General features: G+C 54.5%; 1 protein-coding gene across 3 annotated transcripts in view; it reads right to left on the reverse strand.

Annotated features, from left to right (window-relative positions):
• Pax7 (paired box 7) overlaps nt 1-18,958 on the reverse strand; it is a 97,139-nt gene extending 78,181 nt beyond the window's left edge. The window contains exons 1-4 of one of the 3 annotated variants that reach the window (XM_036179404.1): nt 18,794-18,958; nt 16,115-16,350; nt 15,432-15,558; nt 14,484-14,618 (exon numbers count right to left, since the gene is read on the reverse strand). In XM_036179404.1, the coding sequence (XP_036035297.1) occupies nt 14,484-14,618; nt 15,432-15,558; nt 16,115-16,350; nt 18,794-18,878 (583 nt within the window). In that variant the 5' untranslated portion in view covers nt 18,879-18,958. Of the gene's footprint in view, nt 1-14,483; nt 14,619-15,431; nt 15,562-16,114; nt 16,351-18,793 lie in introns of all 3 variants that reach the window. The other 2 variants (XM_036179405.1, XM_036179403.1) reach the window with 2 other exon arrangements.
• Nucleotides 18,959-20,011: the final 1,053 nt, after the last annotated feature.

Below are 20,011 nucleotides of genomic sequence, written 5' to 3' on the forward strand. Positions count from 1 at the left end.
ATTATTTGAAACTTCACAGGGGCTGGGGATGTGGCTCGGTTAGCAGAGTGCTCACTGAGCCAGCATGAAGTCCTGGTTCAATCACTAGTATTGCATGAGCAGCGGTACCGTGTGACCCTGTAATCTCAGCACTTGGGAGGTGGAGGCAGGAGGATCAGAGATTTAAGACCATTCTTGACTACATAGTAAGTTTGCAGCTAACTTGGGATACACAAGACCCTGTCTCAAAAAAAAAAAAAAAAAAAAAAAAAGTTAATAAATTTCCAGTGGGGTGGTGGTGGCACACGCCTTTAATCCCAACACTTGGGAGGGAGAGGCAGGTGGATCTGTCTGAGTTCAAGGCTAGCCTGGTCTACAGAATGAGTTCCTGGACAGCCAGAGCTGTTATACAAAGAAACCCTGTGTCAAAAAACCAAAATAAAATAAATAATAGTAACAATAACAATATAATCAAATAACAACAAACAACTTCACAAGCATGTATCACCTTTGCAGTAAATCTTTAGATGCGCGAGATGGGGAATTCGATTCCTGTCTGTTTCAAAGTCCCTGGTGACCGGTGCACACCTGGTTTGGGAATCCCTCATTCAGTCAGCCTCAGTGTTTGCTCCATCCTACACAGACCATCCTCCAATCTCTCCCCTCATTTTAACCAGGCTCTCCTAAAGGCCAGGTGCCTCTTCTGCTGCTCCAGCTCCCTTCCTGTCTGGGTGACTCTTATCCTCACTGGAAAGTCAAGATGGAGGACAGAGGGAATGAAAACCACGGCTCAGGGAGAGCCAGGCTCGAGATGGAGACACACTGCCTAGGAGGCCATCCCACCAACCCAGCAAGGGCGGGCATCAGCAGGACAGAGCGGAGGTGGCTGTCCTGCCAGAGGAGATCCTTAACAAGGCCGAGTGACCCGGAAAAGACAAGGAACCCCGCAACTTTGGAAGAATGCTCCATTGAAGGACCTACTGCAATGGTCTGGAGATGGCGGCTCTGTTCAGGTGCTCCTGACTTACTCTGTGACAATCACCACGTCCCTTCCCCTCTCTGGGCCTCTGTTTCTTTATCTATATACCTGTGTTTTATTCTAGGCCAGTGACTCTGAAACTTGGTGGCCATCAAATGACCTGGGAAGATTGTCTCTGAGACAGACATTTGTCTTGCTGGCTGGAGAAACTCCATTCTTCACATTCTGCCGAATCCTCCATCTAGTACCTCCCTTGAGAACCAGTCTAATGTGCCCCACTGCCAGCACCCCCCCCCCTCCCCACCACTACCCAGAAAGCACAGGGGATGCTTCTTGCCCTGGTCACACACACAGCAAGCTGGACAACCTTGGGAGGCAGACACCAGTGTCCGTAAAACAGCCCTGCCTGAGACTCTCAGCCAGGAGAGAAAGTTCCCTAATCAGGGAACTAGAAAGGGAGAGGATTCACTTGTCACCAGATAAGCATCACCACCTTATCTCTGAGGACCAATAACCACAGCCCCAGGCTCTGATTCCAAGAGAAACAGAGCTTCCCCTCCACCCCCTCCTGAGAAGCCTTGGAGAGCAGCCGGCTTGTCCTCCCTGGGACAAAGCCTTGCCTCACTAGAAAGCCCTCCATCGACCAACCGACCGTCTGCCCACACATCTTCCCCTCCAGTGCATACCCGTGCAGTGTTGGGGCTTTGTGTCCATCAACACAACTTGAAAATCACTGGGCTGAGCCTTGCTGCGGTTCAGACAAAGAGACCTGAGGACTCATGAAGAGGCTCGCTCTGTCTCCCTCCGACTCTTGCCAGCCTGTGGCCACCTGGCCTCTGAGCTTCATTTCCCTGTTGTTTACTGAATTTTTCACAGGGTGACAAAACAGACCTCTCAGAGGCCACTTTTGAGACATCTGTGTAGTTTCTGCTCTCATAAGTTACTTGGGGATCTGACATCCTAAGAGGTTAATAGATGCCTGTTGGGACCACAGTCTCCCCAGGGACTGAAGAAGGTCCAGGGCTCATGAAAGACGGGAAGGTGGTGGGCCTCAGTTGTCCAGCCTAAACAAACAGAAGAGCAGGGCTGGGTCCCTCCAGGAAACTGAGAACCAAGAACATCAGGGTCTAGCAGACTCAGAAGAGAGCTCTCCTCCCCACCAACCACCTCTCTGCCTCAGTTTTCCCCTCAGTGGAGTATTTAAGCTTGTGCCACACTCAACACAGAGTCTGCAGAGATGCCGGGTGGTGAGGTTCACTCCTTTGATCCCAGCACTGGGGAGGCAGAGGCAGGCTGATCTCTGTGAGTTCAAGGCCAGCCTGTTCTACACAGCAAGTTCCAGGACTGCCAGGACTGTTACACAGAGAAACCCTGTTCTGAAAAACCAAACCAAACAAACAAACAAGAGTCTGCAGAGATGAGAAAGGGGATTTCACCTTATGCCTACTGAATACCCGGTCATCTGCTTGTTGATCTTGGTCCTCTACCTATAAGCTCTGTGACCTGTCCCTCCTGGAGTTCACTCCTGTCACGTTTTTTGAACTTTCACTGTAAAGCAATGAGCTCAGAGGCCTATCCAAGTCTGTGCCCTCCCAGCCGGATGGGGAATCCATGGGTGGCAGTTGCTGGCTCCACACCCTGGAGCCTCCAGGGCAGGGATGAATCAGGGATTGAGCTGCCTCCTCCCTCCCTCCCTCCATCGGAGGCAGAATGGTCCTCTCCACATCTCTCCCCTCCATCCTCTGCTCTCCACTCCCAACTGCATCCCTCCCAGCTTCTGGGTCACAGCATCAACCTCCACACCTTCCACACCATTCTCTGCTCAGGCCTTCATTCTCCAGCTGAAACCCCTCCATGGCTCCCCACTGCCCTTGGAATAAGCCCTAAGTTGAAGTCTTGAGCTCAGCTTTTTAGGAGCCTACAACCAGGTCCCTGGTAGAGCACCTCGCCAGCATTGTCCACTATGACAAGCTTAGCTTCTTGGGAGAGGATGAATGGCTGAAGAACAGTAGGCCTGCACATCACGGCCCAGCCATGCAGGGGTCACATGTATCCCGTCTCTAGGGGGCCCTGGGGTAAGGGAAAGATACAATGGGCAGCAGTCTGAGTGGGTTAGGGCTTAAAACCAGGGAGAATGGGGGCCCTGTCACCCAACTTTCCCCGCCTCCTTCATACCTATCTGGAGGGATTTCTACCATTTTTGGTCCCTGGCCTTTGGCCTCACCCTCTCCACCCAGCTTCCCAGCCTCTACCGACCAAGGGATGGAGCTACCAAGGTCTTTGCATTCATCTAACAGCGTTTGGTGGACTTAGGAACTGGCTCTTACTCCTTTGGTCCTCTGTGGATGGGCAGCTCCCCCCAGTCTATCATGTTTCCTGGCTCCGGTTTGTAGACTGGAAGGATGTGGCCATCTGTACATCCTCCACCGCACTCAGCTTTGGATGATGGCTGTAGACTCACAGCCCACCTGCCAAGGTCATAAGGGAGGGTCTCTTCTTCTTAAAGGAATCCTTGAAGGATGAAGAATGCTGGGAAAGCTGGGGGTGATATTTACCTAGCCTGTGGTTTGCTCTGGGTTTGTACGGTGTCATCTTTCCCTCTTCCCAGCATCTTGCAACCTATGCCCACCTGCCATTTGCCAAAAAGACTTGGATTTAATCCCAGCACTTGGGAGGCAGAGACAGGCAGATCTCTAAGTTGAGATCAGCCCAGTCTACAGAGCTATTTCCAGGACAGCCAGGGCTGCCCGGAGAAACCTTGTCTTAAAAAAGGAAAAGTACATGGAGTCTCAGAAAAATCTCACTGAATTGCCAGGATCTTCTTCCTCCTTGAACCCTCCTGGGCTTCAGTCTCAACCACCTCCTCTTCAGCGTCGGAGTGGTAGCCTCTAACAGCTAGGAAGCCTCTGCTCAGGTGACTTCTGGATGCATCAGCTTCCTGCACTGACAATGGAGGGACATTCCAGAGGCAGAGCAGCGGGGACTATCACCACCACCCTCTCACCCAGCAAGCCAAGGTCTAGGGTGGTGGAGCTCACTGTCCCAGGCCCTCGGTGGGCAGCCTGGGCAGTCACCCTGAAGCTGCTCAGTAGACCAATCCCTGGCCGGAGGAGGGGGGGGGCTGGCTGCTCCCCTGTTGGGGTTTTGTGGGCCTGCCCCCGCCCCTCGGCGCCCTGCGTGTGTGCGACTCTTGACTTCATCCACTAAGTCAATAGACTGGCTCAGGGGCCGCTCCCCCCTCGCTTCCCCCTCGCGCAACCCCCCCCCCCCGTTTTCTTCTCGGGATAATGGGGGCTCTTTGTGGCCTAATCAGCCTCCTGAGGGGCTGGGAGGCCGGGAGCTCTTCCCCCGCAGCCACCGGTGGAAATGAAAGCGAGATTAGGCCCGGGCCTGGCCCACACCACAGCAAAGCGCCACCAGGCATTCGCGGCTTCAAAGCCCCTTGGGAGTTTGGTTACTTTATTTCTAAAGTTGTTTGTATTTCTAAAGTGGCCATTGAGGCGAGAGCCGGCCGAGACTGAGGGGAGGAGGAGCCAGGGCCTCTCTCCAGTTTGGGACTCCCCGCCAGGCTCCAGGGAGCTTTCCAACTGCCCGCCCTGTCTTTTCTCCTGTCGGGAGAATGTCCACCGCGCAGATCAGATGGGGAAACTGAGGCCAAGGCTGGTTGGGAAGTCACTGCTGTTGCAAGGCTCCCTGCCAGGGGGCGGATTTCGGGATCTGAACTCACCAAACAGCAGAGGGGGAAATACTAGTCTTTGGGGGACAGAGCAAAAGGCCATCTGCAGCCTGGTTAGGGGCACTCTCTGGTGGGACCTCAGTGTGGCCTCAACTGGCTATGGAAGGGAATGTCCGAACTGGAGCACACCGAGAGTCTCCCACTTTTCAGTAAAGTTCCTGGGCCTCTTTTCTTAGGGTCCTCTTGGAACCCCACTAATAAAGGTATGAAAGGCAAGGGTTCTGCGGTAATTTCACTCTTGCTCCATCCCTGACAAAAGAGGGGTGGGCATTCGGACTTCTGCTCAGTTCGGACAGCAGGAGGAAGACGAGACAAAGGGAATGGGCCTCCAGGTCAAGGCGGCCCAAAGCTGAAGCCCAAGGTGCCTTCCAGCTGCAGCCATCCCACCCCCCATCCATTGGAATTTATTGTTTTCCACGGGATTTGGGGGCCCTGGAAAGGCCTAATCCAGGAAGTCCCGTCGAAGAAGGAAATTACAAGGATGGGGGCGGAGTCAGGAGTTTAAAGGGGAGGGGAAGGAAGGGCTCAGTATTCCACTCTCTTGGTTCTGCGATCACAAGAGAAAGCGGAGATGGGGGTACTTCTGGAAGCTTCCATTAGGAAGCAGAGGTCCAAAACTTTCCCTAAGACTCACCCAATCCCTAACCACCCCAAAACTTGCCTAGGAGGAGAACCCCAGCTTTGATTTTCATGTCTACACAGGTCATATAAACTCGGGTTAGACTTTTAAGACAAGCTTCCTGAGATCCAGGAAGCTTGAATCCAGACACCCCTCCTCCCCATCTCCACATCACACTCCTCAAACACCTCCACACCCACACAAAACACCTCTGGAAGGCTGGGCTCCACTTTCTCCAGTCACCGAAAGACCTGCTGTCTGAAATTAAACCCACATCCGGAGGCGTGGCTGATCACCTGTCAGCCCTGCTGAGGCTTTGGGCCTTGGAGAGGAACCCCCAGAAAGGCCCCAGCCCACTTGCTGGGGTTTCCCCCAAAAGGACCCCAGAAAAGTCCAGGTTAGAGTTTTCTAAGCTATTTCTCATTCCCACCCCCTTTTCTGTCCTGCTGGGTCCTCTTTGATCTCAGTTTTTTTGGCCCCACAGACAAAGAGTCCAGTGAAGGCCAGAGGCTCTCATCTCCCTCCACTGGTGCCTTGAACCCTCAGTGCAGGAAAGCTAGGCAGCAGATGCCTGCAACTCCAAAGGTCAGCTTGGGGGCTGCCTGCTACTCAGTGCCAGCCCCAAGCACACCCCGCTGTGTGCTCCCAGGCAGACTGGAACACATTTGCACACCATTCACACACACACACACACACACACACACACACACACACACACTTCACTCCTAGAGACCCAGGTGAACACAGACACGCACAGTAGAAGAAGTCTGTTCTTTGGGGCTTATTGTCTGTTCCCACTACCAGGATCAGAACTTCGGGAAGGCAGGAGACCTGATATCTGGAGTCTAAGTTAGGTGTTTGACACTGTGTCCAGTACCTTGAACACACTTAACAAAAGTTCTAAAGAACAAATGATGATACTCATATATGTTTACTCCTTGGGAAGATTTTTTCTCCTTCCTTTTCTTTTTTTCCTTTAATGATATGCACTTATCTGTGCAGAGACCAGTGAGATGGCTGGGCCAGGAAAGGTGGGTGCCTTCAAGTCTGATCACCTGCGCTTGATCCTGGGACCCACATGATGAAAAGAGAGAACCACTCCTGCAAGTTGTCCTCCACAAGTGCACACTCAATCCCAAACAATAAACACATAAATGAAAACGTGTAATGTCTGGGAAAAGGCCCTTCCAGTCATGAAGCTGAGAGGTGGCCTCTGTTTTGGAGTCAGACTAGTCAGACCCTACTTGTGTCTCCGGTCCTTTGAGTGTTTTGGAGAGAGAGAGTGAGAGAGAGAGAGAGAGAGAGAGAGAGAGAGAGAGAGAGAGAGAAAGAGAAAGAAAGAGAGAGAGATCCCTTCATTTAACCTTCATTTAAATCTCTTCATTCTGGGAAGTTGGGGCTCTAGAGAATATGAGGCTATCAAAAACAAAAAACAAACAACCACCACCAACAACAACAAATGTCGCTGTGGGGTTCTGAGCAAGGTGTGACCTCAGGAAGCAGAGAGGCTCATCTTTACACAGTATTTAAAATTTTGTCCCTATGGACTCCAGTGAAGGGTTGGATTTAGTTTGTTGGTTTTGTTTAGCTTTTACCTGACTCTCAAATGGCTTCCGGAATCCCATCCAAAGGATGGGGACCTTTGTGTAAATCCCTGTCCATGGAAAACCGAGGCGCCGACAGACTCATCGACGCGTCCCAAGTTGCAAGGCTAGTGTGCTGGAGACCGGGGACTGGTGCATTCTGCCCCTCCCTGCTCCTCCAGCATCCCCCCACCCGGAGCAGCTGGGGCTCGGAGCACAGGCCGGTGAAGGGCCGGCGAATACCCAGTTGCGGATAAGCAGTGGGTGGAACGGGACACGGGGCAGCACTTAGCCTTCATCGCGCCCTAGGGTGCAGTTTTCCAGCCCCCCGCCCCTCAGCCCCATCCTTTGACTCCAAGACCAAAACCTGGAGCTGATGACTTGCGCGCGGTCACCGGGTACTCTGGGTACTCTGCAGTGGGACAGCTACACGGGAAGGCGAGAGCGGGGCTCACGGCTGGGGGCGTGGGGGGTTGAGGGGGAATCGCGCACCGCTGCGCCGCTGGCCGAGGCCCAGCGCTGGGTCACAGCGCGCCGCCCGGGTCCCCGCCCCACCAGCTCGGCGCGCTTGCCTCTAATTAAGCGGCTGGATCCCGGGAAGCCGCCGGGCCGCGCGGTAATACGATGAGCTGCTTTTGTACTAATGTCACCCAACGCCGAGGATCAAAAGCGCTGCGACCCGCCGGCCGGCCCCGCTAGCTCTGCAGCCCGCCGCTCGCAGACCCGGTCTGCCTCTCGGCTACTGCATCCCTTTGTCCTTCCAGCTGCTGTCCTGAACCCCCCGCCTCCCCGCGCCCCTTTGGAGCTGCTTAGCAGTCCCCACACTCCACTCCGGGCCGTCTCTCCTGCGTGACTTTCCACGGTCGCGCCCTTTCTGCAGACTCTCTCCGACTTTCTCATCCCTTGTCTAGGGTTCCGGGTCCCCACCGTTCCATCCCACCGCTGCATGGCTCTCCACTCGGATTCAGGCCTCGCGTACTTCCAGGGCCTGGCAACCGAGCCACCCGGCTGACCCTAGACCTCGGACGCGCTAGGCCAATTCATGGCTGCAGTGGACTTCCAGAGACCTGCGGCGGCCTCCCGCTCCCTGGGAATCTGCCCGAGCTCCACTTAGCTGTCTCACTGAAGGACTAGACACACGCTCTAGGGGCACTTTGAAACTAGATTGGGGGCGCACACAATTGTCCCTCACACCTCCCGAGGCTGCTGGGATCTATCCGAGTTTTCTCTCTCCTCGGGGGCTTAAGTTGTTGACCCCGCCTTCACATCTCTCTCTCCCCACACCCCTTCCTTTGGCCCCCACCTCCCCTTTGCCCTCGACCCCTTCTCTTCCTCCTGCAGGCACCTCCCCTCCCCACTCCCTCCCTTCAGCTCTTTCCCCCTTCGCAACCCAGCCTCGCCTCTCCCCAGCCCCACTTTGTTTGAAGTTATGGAGAGATCTAGCTACCACTGGTGCGGCTTCCCCCTTAGGTCGCCGTTCTGCCTTGATTAGATTTGGGAAGGCGAGTTTCCTCCCTCCCCCGGCCTGACCCCAGTGGGGCCAGTCCCAACAGAGCGGGTCAGAAAGTGCTGACCCCATTTCCACCTCCTCCCGGTGTTCAGCAGGAGTTAGGGGTAAGGAAAAAGAGAAGGAGGGCCCAGAGTAACAGAAACTTAGGGGGGCATCTCAGTCTTCCAATCACCTTGGGTCCCCAACTGGGTTTCCTAATTACCCCATTAGTGGAGTGGGAGGAGATGTGGCTATTTTTCAGGAATTCCCGGAATGCACCCCCCCCCCCCTTAGTCAGGCCTTCGTGGCCCTGGAGAGAACCTTCCCTTTGGGGTTTCAAAGCAGGAGCCCTCCTCACAGGCCGATTGTTCTCAGCCTGTTAGTTTTCGGGTTTATATCCTAAGATGCCCTTACCTGGGGCTGAGGGCCAAGGCTGCCTTAACTTAGTTGATAGCCAAGGACTCACGGCAAATAGCAACTTTATAAAGACTGTCATTTGCTCGGTCCTCTCTGCTTTATATAATATCGATACGCAATTTAACGTGTAACAATTGTTTTTCAGAAAGAGGATCCCAAATAAAAATCAAAGTCCCAATAGTCACCTCACTGCCTTGTGGCCTCGCTATGTGTGCTTAAAAACCCTTCCATGTAAATTCCACTCAAAAATTTGGAAAGCTGTGAAAGGGAGGGTGGCGGGTGGGGGAGGTTAATCCGGGTTTAACGCTCTTGCGCTGCAGACTCAGGACCAGGGTTGGCCCGATTGCCTTATCGCCTCCCAACATTTGAGACGCCCATATTTTACCCAGCCAAATAGCTTGGAGAGAAGCGCAGACGGCTGCCGTGGTCGCGCCTCAGGAAAATGTGTTATTAATATCTAAATAACTTCCCAATACTGTCTGGTAAATCTCCCTTCACCGTTCCAAATGATGAATTCGTTTGAAGTCTTCCCCCAGTCTCATCTTTTCAATGTGTGTGTGTGTGTGTGTGTGTGTGTGTGTGTGTGTGTGTGTGTGTTCTCTCTCTTCTTCTTAGGCAGGCTTATTTCAAACTGGTAAATATCTAATTCCTTTAACTGCCGTTCTGTGCACACGAATCTTTTGGGTACAAACGCCTTGAAATGGCCGCTGCGCGGCGGGTGCGTGCCCGGAGGTGAACACAGAACCCGCGCGTCCTCGCAGCGGGGAACCCCACTTGCTAGACTCTAGCAACTTCTGTAGGCCTGGGCGTCTTCCTTGAACGCCCCCCCCTCCCGCGCCCAGCTCCTGCACGCCCCCTCCCGCCCCAGCATTCCCAGTATCCCCGAGGCGTCCCCAGCAACCAGGCCCAAAGGCCGGTTGTAGCCTTGCGAGGTTAGCGCTCTCGGCACTCGCCGGTTCTCTTGTTTATAAAGTTTGTTTTCTGAATGTCTTCTATTAGATTACTCTCCTTCATCGCCCCTCCCCAACCTTATCTCCTTCTGTCTCTTCTCTCCTGGCCCGTCACACTAGATTTAGGCACCCGTTTATCTGGAGCGCAGTTTGCAGACTTTATTTACCGCGGGATGCGAGGCTGCGAGCGTGCAAGCGCGTGTTCGCCTTTGTAACAGTTATCGCCTCATTGTAGTGTCGTTTAGTCTCAGCTCCCTCCTCCTCACTCTTGTCTTGGATTCAGGGGGATGGGGGTGGGGGTCTTGTCAGCGCAGTGTGGGCTCACCCCCTCGATAGGAGTTCGCTCCCCCCACCCCGGAACCTTCCTGCGTTCCATCCCCCATCGGACTGTGGGGCCTCCAGGGCCCCCTCCCACGCTTGCTCTGTTCCCTCCACATCCGTAGCGGAGCGCTGCCTAAAGCCGAGGAATTGCCTGACACCCCCTATCTTCCTCGAAGCCCCCATTATGCGAAGCTGATCCTCCTCTGAACAGACTCAAATCCCGCCTGGACTGTGTTTGATTAGATTGCCAACCCGGGGTAATCCTTTGATTTGGTGGAGTGTCAATTACCTTTCTCTAAACACACATTTACAGAGGAGGGAAGTTGTAGGTTTAAATCAATGCAGATCGCCCCCTGATAAATGGGCCGACTAGGTCCCCTCTCTGCCCAGCCCTCTTCTCCAAGGCCCCTCCCAGCCCCCTTCTCACCTATGCCCCCCCCCAATAGCGCCCCTTCCAGGTGTGAAGTCTCCCGGAAAAATAAAAAGAAAGAAAAAGAAAAAAGAAAAAAGAAAAGAAAAAGTGTGGGCCGCGAGGAGCCCTGCCCCCCCTTCCCTATTCATTCGCTCCCCCGGAGCCTAATTAAATTTGGCAGGTCCTTGTACACACAATCAAAACAGCTTCCTCCGGTGCGGCAAACGACCGAAAACCGCATTAGCAGCCATCGCCGCTGCCAAATTAAATTGTTTCCCACCTCCTTTTACAAGTGTCTAAACCCGACACTTCAGGCTCTCCCCTCCTCTCCATCCTTCCCGGTCATATCCCACTCCACACCTGTAAGTTTGCCTTTCTTCAAATAAATTAAGGGGGAAATGCAAGGAAAACAAACCTAAGGCCCGAGCTGCAGCTCAGTGGGAGAGTGCTTGCCTGCCGTGTGCAAGACTCTGGTTCAGTCCTCACTATGGAAAAATGAAGTCCTAGACCCCACATCCTCTTTGGCTCCCTAGCCTTGGAGGGCTTTTCACACTCCAGGACTCTTCCCCCGCCGGACCCTGACACCCATACGTATTCCCGGTCACACAGGAAAACATCTTCTCATCCCCTGGTAACTTTGGGATGTTTTATGTTAATTATAACCTACTGGGCCTTGTACCCTCCAGAGCAATCCTCTGTCTGATGTGCTCATCTATGGCTTCCGCTGGAGCACTGTCATATGCCTGAAGGATGGGCTGCATTGTACAGCTATTGTTAACTGGTTGTCATTTATCTCCCACCTCGTCTCTCTCCGGGTCTACAACCCGTTTTTGCATGCCCTTATCGATTTCTTCGGGGAAACCTTCTTCTTCTTCTATCTTCTCTGCTCAGATCTCTACCAAGCCGGCTCGAGGAACTATACCCCTGTCCTGACTCTTGGGGAGAGGGATGAAGAGGACAGGGTCCAACCTATCAAGGGTGCAGACTGTCTCCTTCCTTCCCCACCAGGTAAGCTGAGCGAGGCCGCAGCCCCTGTCCGCAGCAGTCCTGAGAATTCTCACAAGCAACAATCCTAATAACTCAGTCTTAACTAGGATAAGAGGGAAAGAGGGGGGAAAAAAGCCCACAGTCTCATGAATATCAGCCCAAGGGAAGCAGGAGTGAGCCGTTCAGAGATGAAAGTGCGTAGAAATAAAAGCTCAATTTAATCTGCTTTAAATCCCTTCAACTTAACGTTTGTGCTTCAAACTCTGAGAGTGAAGACTGATTGCGGATAAATAGTTTCTTACCATGCCTGGAAGCTATTACACCCCTCTCCAACACAGCTTCCTATTCAGCAGCCTCAGTTTTCATTACCAGCTCTAATAAGTCTTAACGTTATTAAATGCCAGGCGGACGATAGGAAGAAACGGACTCAGGGAGGGATCTCTCTTTAGCGCTTAAAGAGGAGCCCTCTTAAACCCCTCTTTGGTGGCTCCCCGCCACGAGAGGGGCGACCCTGGGAGAAAGCATTTGTCAAAAAGCAAGAAGCCAAAACAAAGTTGTGAGTGTGTACCCCTCCTCCTGCTCTGCCCACGGTGGGGAGGGGGTTGGGCATCTGGGTCCTCTCCCGGACTCCTACAACCCAAGCGCAGGCTGGAAGAGCTTTAACTCAGCTGGGAAACTGACGTCTTAAGGGTCTAAGAGCGGTCCCCACATGTCTGCCAGCCAACTGGCCAGGGATCACACCAGACACCAAATCTGTCCAGGATGAAAACAGTCTCTCAACTGAATCACCACTGAATCACCACAGTCACTTCCGATTGAGCTGCAGACTCTGCCTGCTAAGATCCGAGGCATTCCTGATCTGATCCAAAGGCGCGAGGATAGGCAGTCACCTGGAGGATGCAAGCAAGCATCCACGAGGCCATCCAGAGCCCCTGAGTGCCACTCATACCCCGCGAACTCTCAAACCCTGGGGTTCTGTTAGGACATCAGCCCCCTGCAAGCCATTTCATTTTCACGGCCAACACTTGTGGTCTCAGCCGTCCCGTCTGGAAGGTCCAGTCTGGTTTCTAAACCCCTGGGGGCTCAAAGTGTCCTGAAGTGTCCTGGGTCTCTGTCAGGGAAACCCTCTCTCCAGTGAAGCCGCTGGCTCACTGGGTTTTGTGAGGCCTATGAATTCTCTAAGTCGGAGGGATTCCTCAAGACACAAGCCTTTTTCTTTCTCTTCCTTTTCTCGGAGGCCACTGACTTCTTGCATTTCATCACACACTGAACTAGACACATCCCCCTTCATACACACATGCCAGCTATCTCCAAACAAACTCAAATATCCCAACTGCTTCCTGAGGGTAACTCCTAGAGGTGTTTGGTGTGTAACATGGACCTTGAGAAGATTATTCAGATTCAGAGTCCACCACTAATACCACCGATTTAAAAAAAAAAAAAAAAGTCCAATTTGTCTTTCTGATAAACTGAGATAAACCCTGGGTCCCCAGGAAGGAGTCCTGGGGCTCTGGGCAGAACGGCCAAGCCAGCAGCTACTTGATAGTGCAGAGGCCGTCTCCGGAAGCAGACCCTAGGCCCCTCTGGCAGGCCGGGCACAGCAGGGCACCAGGCGCTGCTCTCAGCCTTTCTTCCCTGGTCCTTTTGTCGCTGGAGAGACAGCAGCTCCTCTAGGGGCCGGGAGAGCGTCAGCAGCCTGCCCTTCTCTTGCAAGAGACTGCCCTAAGAAGGGGCTGCCTCCTCCCAATCCTCCCCACTTGGACTGAGCTACTGGGGGCTGGTGGGGGCTGGGCCTCCGTCTCTGGGAGTTGTCTTTAGAAGTGGGCTTTGGTTTGTGAAGTTCATCTTCAAGGTTGGGAGGCACTCCTGAAAACCAGAGAGAGACCTAGACAGGCGGTGCAGGGAAGGGAATCTGCAGAAACCTCCGGAAGAATTTTTGGGCAACAAGCGATCCTTAGTAAACGTCCTCCACTTTCCCCAAAGACATTTGGCTTCCAGGTTCATTCTGCCTCCCTGGCTTGTGTGTTTCAGGCGCCCTCCCCAGACGACACCCCACCCCCCCCCCCCCCCCCCCCCCCCCCCCCCCGCGCGCCGCAGACCGGTTTAGTCTTTGTGGCTATGAAGGCTTCTATCCCCATTCTACCTACCCACCCACCCTTTGGCCCCCACTTTCACAAAGACAAGAAAACTTCTACGGAAGGGGTGAGGAGGAAAGACTTCCCCAAGCAGAAACAGAAACACAGCAGGGTTCTCCAAGGCGGGGTGCAGGCGCTTGAAAGATGAACTTGGACATCAGCAACTCCCGAGAGAAGCTGAGCTAGGGAGATGGCGCAGAGAAGCCTAGCTAAGGTTGGGCAACGGGTGTGGGGCGCCTGACTCTCTCTGAATCCACCGACCCTTGGCATCTGGGAACTTGGCCTCCAGCCCCCCGCCACAACAGTGCTTGCCAAGAGGAAAGCACTCGAGTGCCCCCGTTCCTCCCTAGCCATGCGGGGCTGAAAGGCAGCCCACGCGGCCCGAGCTAATTTTTATTGATTTCAGCGGTCAGTCAGCTGTCAGGCGGGGTTTCAAGGGACCGTTTAGAAAGCGTGTGCGGGTCTGGTTAACAAATTCATTTAGGGAGCCCCGGGCGGGCTCCTCCTTCCTCGCCCTCCTCCCTGTAGCCTCCCCCTCCCCCGCAAGCTTGCCCAAGTTTTCTATAAATAATTGATCGACGCCAAAACGCCAGCTCCCGAGGATGCACAGGCTGTGGGCCGGTGCGCGCGCGGCGGGGGTTGGGGGTGACAGTTGAGGCGCACGACGGTGCGGCTCCGCAGCCGCGATCCCCTGGACTGGCTTGGTGGGGAGGAATAGAGCGGCGCACCATAAAGCCTTCAAAACGCCGGCCGCCAGCAACCTGCGACTTTTTCCGACCGTCCCAGCTGTGGCCGAGGTTAATCCGCAGGAGCCCTCACCGCCAGCCTAGGAAAACGTGGTCTCTGGCGGCGTGGCAGGCCGCCGCAGGTTCTTACCTTTGTCGCCCAGGATGCCGTCGATGCTGTGCTTGGCTTTCTTCTCGCCATCGTCCTCTTTCTTGTCCCCGTCTTCATCGTCCTCTTTCTTCCCGAACTTGATTCTGAGCACTCGGCTAATCGAACTCACTAAACCTCAGAAATTAAAGGCAAAAGAGAGAGTATAAGTTATTGGGGCAGAGGACCAGGAGGCAAAGGTCAGAGAGACCCATTCTCAGCTCCCTCGCACCCAGGCATTTTAGGCTTGCTCCAGCAGAGGCTTAGGTTTCCAGAGGAACCTAGGTCACTCCCGGGCCATGGAGTCCAGGTAAGCCCACAGAGCACCCACCTAGTGCTTCTCAGTACACACCCTTGTACCCTCATCAGGTGCTAACCCCACTTCGAGCCCTGCATACACTCACAGCATGCCCACTGCCCTAGTGAGACCCAGAGTCCCCCAGACCTTGCTGCAGCTGTGCAGGTGTGTCCTGGCCCTGCATGCTTGCACACAATCACACACATTTGTCAAAAACAATTGGAGTAGCTTTCCTCCTCATCACAGCATAGTCTGAGATCTGAGCGTCAAAATAGAGGTGCTAGTGGGTGTGAGTATGTGTGCCAAGGACATCAACCTTCCTGGGGCAGGTGTCTCTTCTCCAGATCACTTTCCCCAAAGTTCAAGGGCATCCCACCTTCAAGGTTAACTTCTCTTCAATTCCTCTAGGCATCCCCATCTCCCGTCCTCTCTCCTTTCTTCCATTTTCCTTCCTTCTTTGGACCACTCCTTTTCCAACTTCCTGTTCCCCTCTTCCTTCAATCCCCCCTGCATTCGATTCACATCCACGCTTAACTATTTTCCTCCCAGGTGCCACCCACCCATCCCTTCCTCTGTCCACCCTCCAGCCCTGAACTCTGAGTCTCCAGCCAGACAACTTGGTAGCTCGGCTGTCGGCTCAGCTACCTTCTCACCTGAGGGCACCGTGCCGCGGTCACAGTGGCCGTCCTTCAGCAGCCGGTCCCGGATCTCCCAGCTGAACATTCCGGGATTTTCTCTCTTGTACTCCTCAATCTTTTTCTCCACATCGGGAGTCGCCACCTGCTTCAGAAGTGGAGGTGGGGTAGCAGGAATGGAGAGATGGGGTGGGGGAAGGGAAATAGTTTTAGTATCAACCTCCCAAAAGCTCCCATGCAGGCCTGCTGCTCCTGTGGCCATGCCCTTCCTCCTGAGATGGACTTCAGGTTTTCCAAAGAAACTATTCCTGGTTCCCAGGATGGCATCGGTGGGGGCAGGGATAAGTAATAAAATAAAATAAAATCTAATTCATAACCCTGTGGTCCCCCCTCACCACCCCAGGCAGCACCGAAGGGAGATTTCCTCTGGCTAGTGTGGAGGGCAGATGTGGGGGAATTCTGGTGAGATATTATCGGCTTCACAGTCTTGGACAATCTAAAGCCCAGCTAACACACGAATCCTTCAAATGTTCAAATACTGAGGCAGTATCTGAGCGCTAAGGAGGAGCTCCTACAGCCTTTTCCATGGGAAGCTTCCAGACACCCAGGGCTGCTGGGTGACAGGATTTAGTGAGAGGTGACAACCAAGGTCCCCACACAAGGGAAAGCCTGCTGCCAGCCTCAGAGGCAAAGACACTCACTCTGGGCTTGCTTCCACCTATGGCCCCAGGTCGGATGGACCCGGTCTCCTGATACCGGCACAGAATCTTGGAGACACAGCCATGGGAGACACGGAGCTGACGGGAGATGACGCAGGGCCGGATGCCGTGATGGGCCATTTCTACTATCTTGTGACGGATGTGGTTCGGCAGGGGTCGCCCGTTGATGAAGACCCCACCAAGCTGATTGACCCGGCCTTGGCCAAGAGGGGTGGACACTGGAGGAGAGGGGAAGATGATGAGTAAGAATAACACAGGAAAGGGTAGTAGTGTGTGAGAGGGAGCTGAGACCCAAGACTCCCAGCAGCTTGTCTTCCAGATCTTCCTGAAGCACTGGGAGGGAGAAAGAGAAGGGCCCTGGCTTCTGAGTCTTGGTGTGTTTGTCCCCAAAGTCCCCTCCACTGTGGGAAATGAAGACACAGCTTTGGTGATGTGGATTTCTGAAGGGACAGAGAGTGGAGTCTGGCAGAGACTAGAGAGCCTATTAGCAGTGGCAAATGGTTCTGAGGCTATAGCTTGAGGTCACAGGCCTATTGCCTCTTGGAAGAGGCTGACAGTCAGTGGGATGGAGCCCACCAGGCCAGTTCCACAAACCTGGCAATCAGGACTCCACTATCAGTAGGCCTCCTGACTCCCAACATTTACAGACCTGGCTTAAGCAGCCAGGGTTGTGGCACCATAAGTCTTCACAGCTTAAGGACTGGTGACATAAAGCTGTCCTGGACTGCTTCTGGGAGCCCAGGCCATCCCTTAACGGATTCCCTTTGCTTCCAAACACCCTCAAAGTTCCCATTTCGTTTGGGGACAAATTGGGGGTACATGCTACAGTTACCACAAGCTCCAAAATACTCCCACTTGGTCTCAGAAATGCAGTAACTGTCCCAGAAGTCTTTGCTGCAGTGAAGATGTGTGTGTGTGTGTGTGTGTGTGTGTGTGTGGTGTGTGTGTGTGTGTGTGTGTGTGTGTGTGTGTGTGTACCGGGAAGAGAGGCATACCTGGTGTGTTCTGGGGAGGGGATAAACTCAGGCAGGCCTTAATGCAAAGTCTACACAATTTTCTCACAGAAGGTTGGGGGGACACCCGGTGCACTAATCCGGTCTCGATACCCCCAATTTGGGTACTCGCTGCTGCAGAGATCTGGAAGATTACAACGATTTCACAGCGGCCCAAGCAGAGAAAGCAGATAGAATAATTGGAAAGGAGGAGGCTAGAAAAGGCTCAGGCTGCTGAGCTGTTCCTACCGCCCCTCCTCACTTTTCTGCTCCCCCCACCAATTTCTCTTTGTAAAAGTAGGTATCTGAAGCCACCCTCGGATTTAATCAGAAATCGTGCGTCGCCAAGCCAGAGTCACTCGGTCTCCGTGGCGGGATACGCCATTAGCGCTGGAGAGCTCTCGAACGCCCAACTTTATATTCAAGAGCCTCTTTAGCGACCGGCACTCGGCTCTCCTCAGTATTCTGCGTCATGTTGGGCAAATATTGTCCTAATCCTTCGCGCGTCCTCAGCCGCCTGTTTTGCTTGCATTCGTTCCAGGAGAGGGCTCTGGCAAATCCCCGGCTGCCGCGCTCTCCCGCCTGCGTGGCCGCTCGCGCACACTTGATCACGCAGCCCGCTCTCTTCGCCTCTGTCTAATTCGGGGACCCGGCGGCTTCTCGCTGCCTGAGGGGGGTCTCCCTCCCCAGATCGCAGGCTGCCAGACAGCCCCTTCTCACCTTCTCTCCCCATCCTCCCGTACCCGCAAGTGGAGCCCACATACTAGCCAGAGGAGCGACTAAAAAATAAAATAAAATTGGCACGCCATTTCTAACCGCTGCCGTGACACCCTGGGCTGCCTGACCCGAGGAAGCCTGATGACCCTTCCGTGACTGGCTGAAAGCCTTCCATCAGTTTAAATAGAAAAGGGGGGGGGTGCGCAAAGGGGCCTTTCTCCTCTCCGGGCCCCGTCACCGCCTGCTGGTCCCTTCTACTCCCTCGAGTGGCTGAAGAATTTGGCTGAATATGTTTCATCACCACGAGAGTCCCCTGTATTGGACATTGCTGTACTCTCTCTCTGTCTCGAGCTTCTCTTTCGGGACATTTTCAGACTTTAGAAAGATCGAGGGAAAAGTTGTGTTTTGGGTTTTTTGTTTTTGTTTTTGCGGGGAAATATGGTACTATGTATTATTTCCAATTAGCTTGTTTTCGGGCCGAAAAGACAAGCCCGTTAGTAAGTTGCTTTGGAGGAAGCGGACAGTTTGGTAGGGTAGGAATGGAGTATCGCCCGTCGGTATTTCGAAATAAAAGGGTTTAGGACCCCATCCCGAGGCTGAGGGGCAGATTCAAAACTAGGGAAGAAAGCCGGCGGCACGGCGCAAAGACTCAGCAAAGTGTCAGAAAATAGTGGGAAAACTGGAATTTATCCGGACGCAAAACGGACCAGCTTCAAACTCCCCGGGGAGTCTCACCCTGCGGGGAAAGGCTTGCTGCCGGTGACCCGCGAAGCCCGTGCCGCGGGTCAGCGGAGCCCACGGAGAAACCGACAAGTGTTGGCTCTAGAAACTTCCCGGGTCGCACGCGAAGACTGGGACCCAGCAGGGCCAGGAAGACCCACGGCCCGCCTCCCGGTTGGTGCACCCCCGAGGCCTTCGGGGTACCCGGTGAAGGCCTCTTGCGCGCTCTTACCTTCTAGGGGGAAGCCGGTGCGCGGGTAGTTCTGCCCCGGGCCGGGTCTCATCATCCTGGGGACCGCGCCGGGCAGCGCCGCCATTCCTGCGCACGCCGGAGACGAATCCAGAGTCGGCTGGAGAAACCTTTCGGCGTCTCTTCCTTTCACCCCTGCTGCGATCCTCCTCTCCTCCCCTCTTCTCCCCCCGCCCCCCCAGCCTCTTCCCCCTCCCTTCTGCAACCCCCCCCCCCCCCCGGCTGCAGACGCGCCCCTTCCAGAAGCTGTGCAGGGGGGGTGAGGTGGGGGCGGAGGTGGGGGGGAGAGGTGGCGACCAGGAAGTTCAAACAAACAAACACTCCAACCCCAAGTCCGCCTCCACCAGCCAGGCCCAGCCAGAAGTTGAGCCGAGTGACACTGGCAGCCACCCGCCCTGCAGGCCTGGCTCCGGGTCCCCAGCTGCGCCTTGCCGGCCACTCGCTCCCGCGCGCCCAGCCGAAGTTCCTGAGCCGAGAGGCTACGGAGTGGATTTCTTTGGGTCTTTATTTATATATTTATTCTCTGGCTCGGGCTCCCTCCTCCCCTGGATCCCTCCTCTCCACGCCTCTTTCTGCTCGCCCTCACACCCTGTCCCCGGAGGACTGGAGCGGGGACGCGCGTCTGCTCGGGTTTCTGGTTGGAGGGGAGGCGACCCGAGTGACAGGGCTGGGGGTGAGAAGAGGAAAAGCGAGGGGGCGCGAGCGATCAGCTGGGTAAGTTGTGCAAAAGTGCTCAACCGTAGGGGAGGGGAGGGAGCAGGCGACAGCCAGAGCGATCTGATAGGTTCGGACTTTTCTTTTATTCATGAGGAGGGAAGAGGGCCAGTTCGGGAGGGAGAGGGGACCGCTAACGAAAAGAAGTCGCCAACGAATATTTTTTCTCTTCCTTTCTAATCTCCAACTCTACTTCGTTTCTCTCTCTCTCTCTCTCTCTCTCTCTCTCTCTCTCTCTCTCTCTCTCTCTCTCTCCTCTCTCTGTAAGGGGTGGCAGTGGAGGGAGATAATTTGAACCTCTGGTGAAATTAGAGGGAGCAGAGTCCAGGGATGCGGTGGGCTGGGGGTGCCCAGAGAGAGGGCGGGGACAACTTTTTGCAAGTGAGGTCCAGAGAGGAACGGATAGTCTCGTGCTCCCCGGCGGGGCGGCTGGGGTTCTCCCGACTGCTCTCAGCTGTCTCCCTGCTGTGTGGGAAAGCCGACCTG

Source organism: Onychomys torridus, chromosome 2, assembly GCF_903995425.1.
Source record: "Onychomys torridus chromosome 2, mOncTor1.1, whole genome shotgun sequence".
Taxonomy (NCBI): domain Eukaryota; kingdom Metazoa; phylum Chordata; class Mammalia; order Rodentia; family Cricetidae; genus Onychomys; species Onychomys torridus.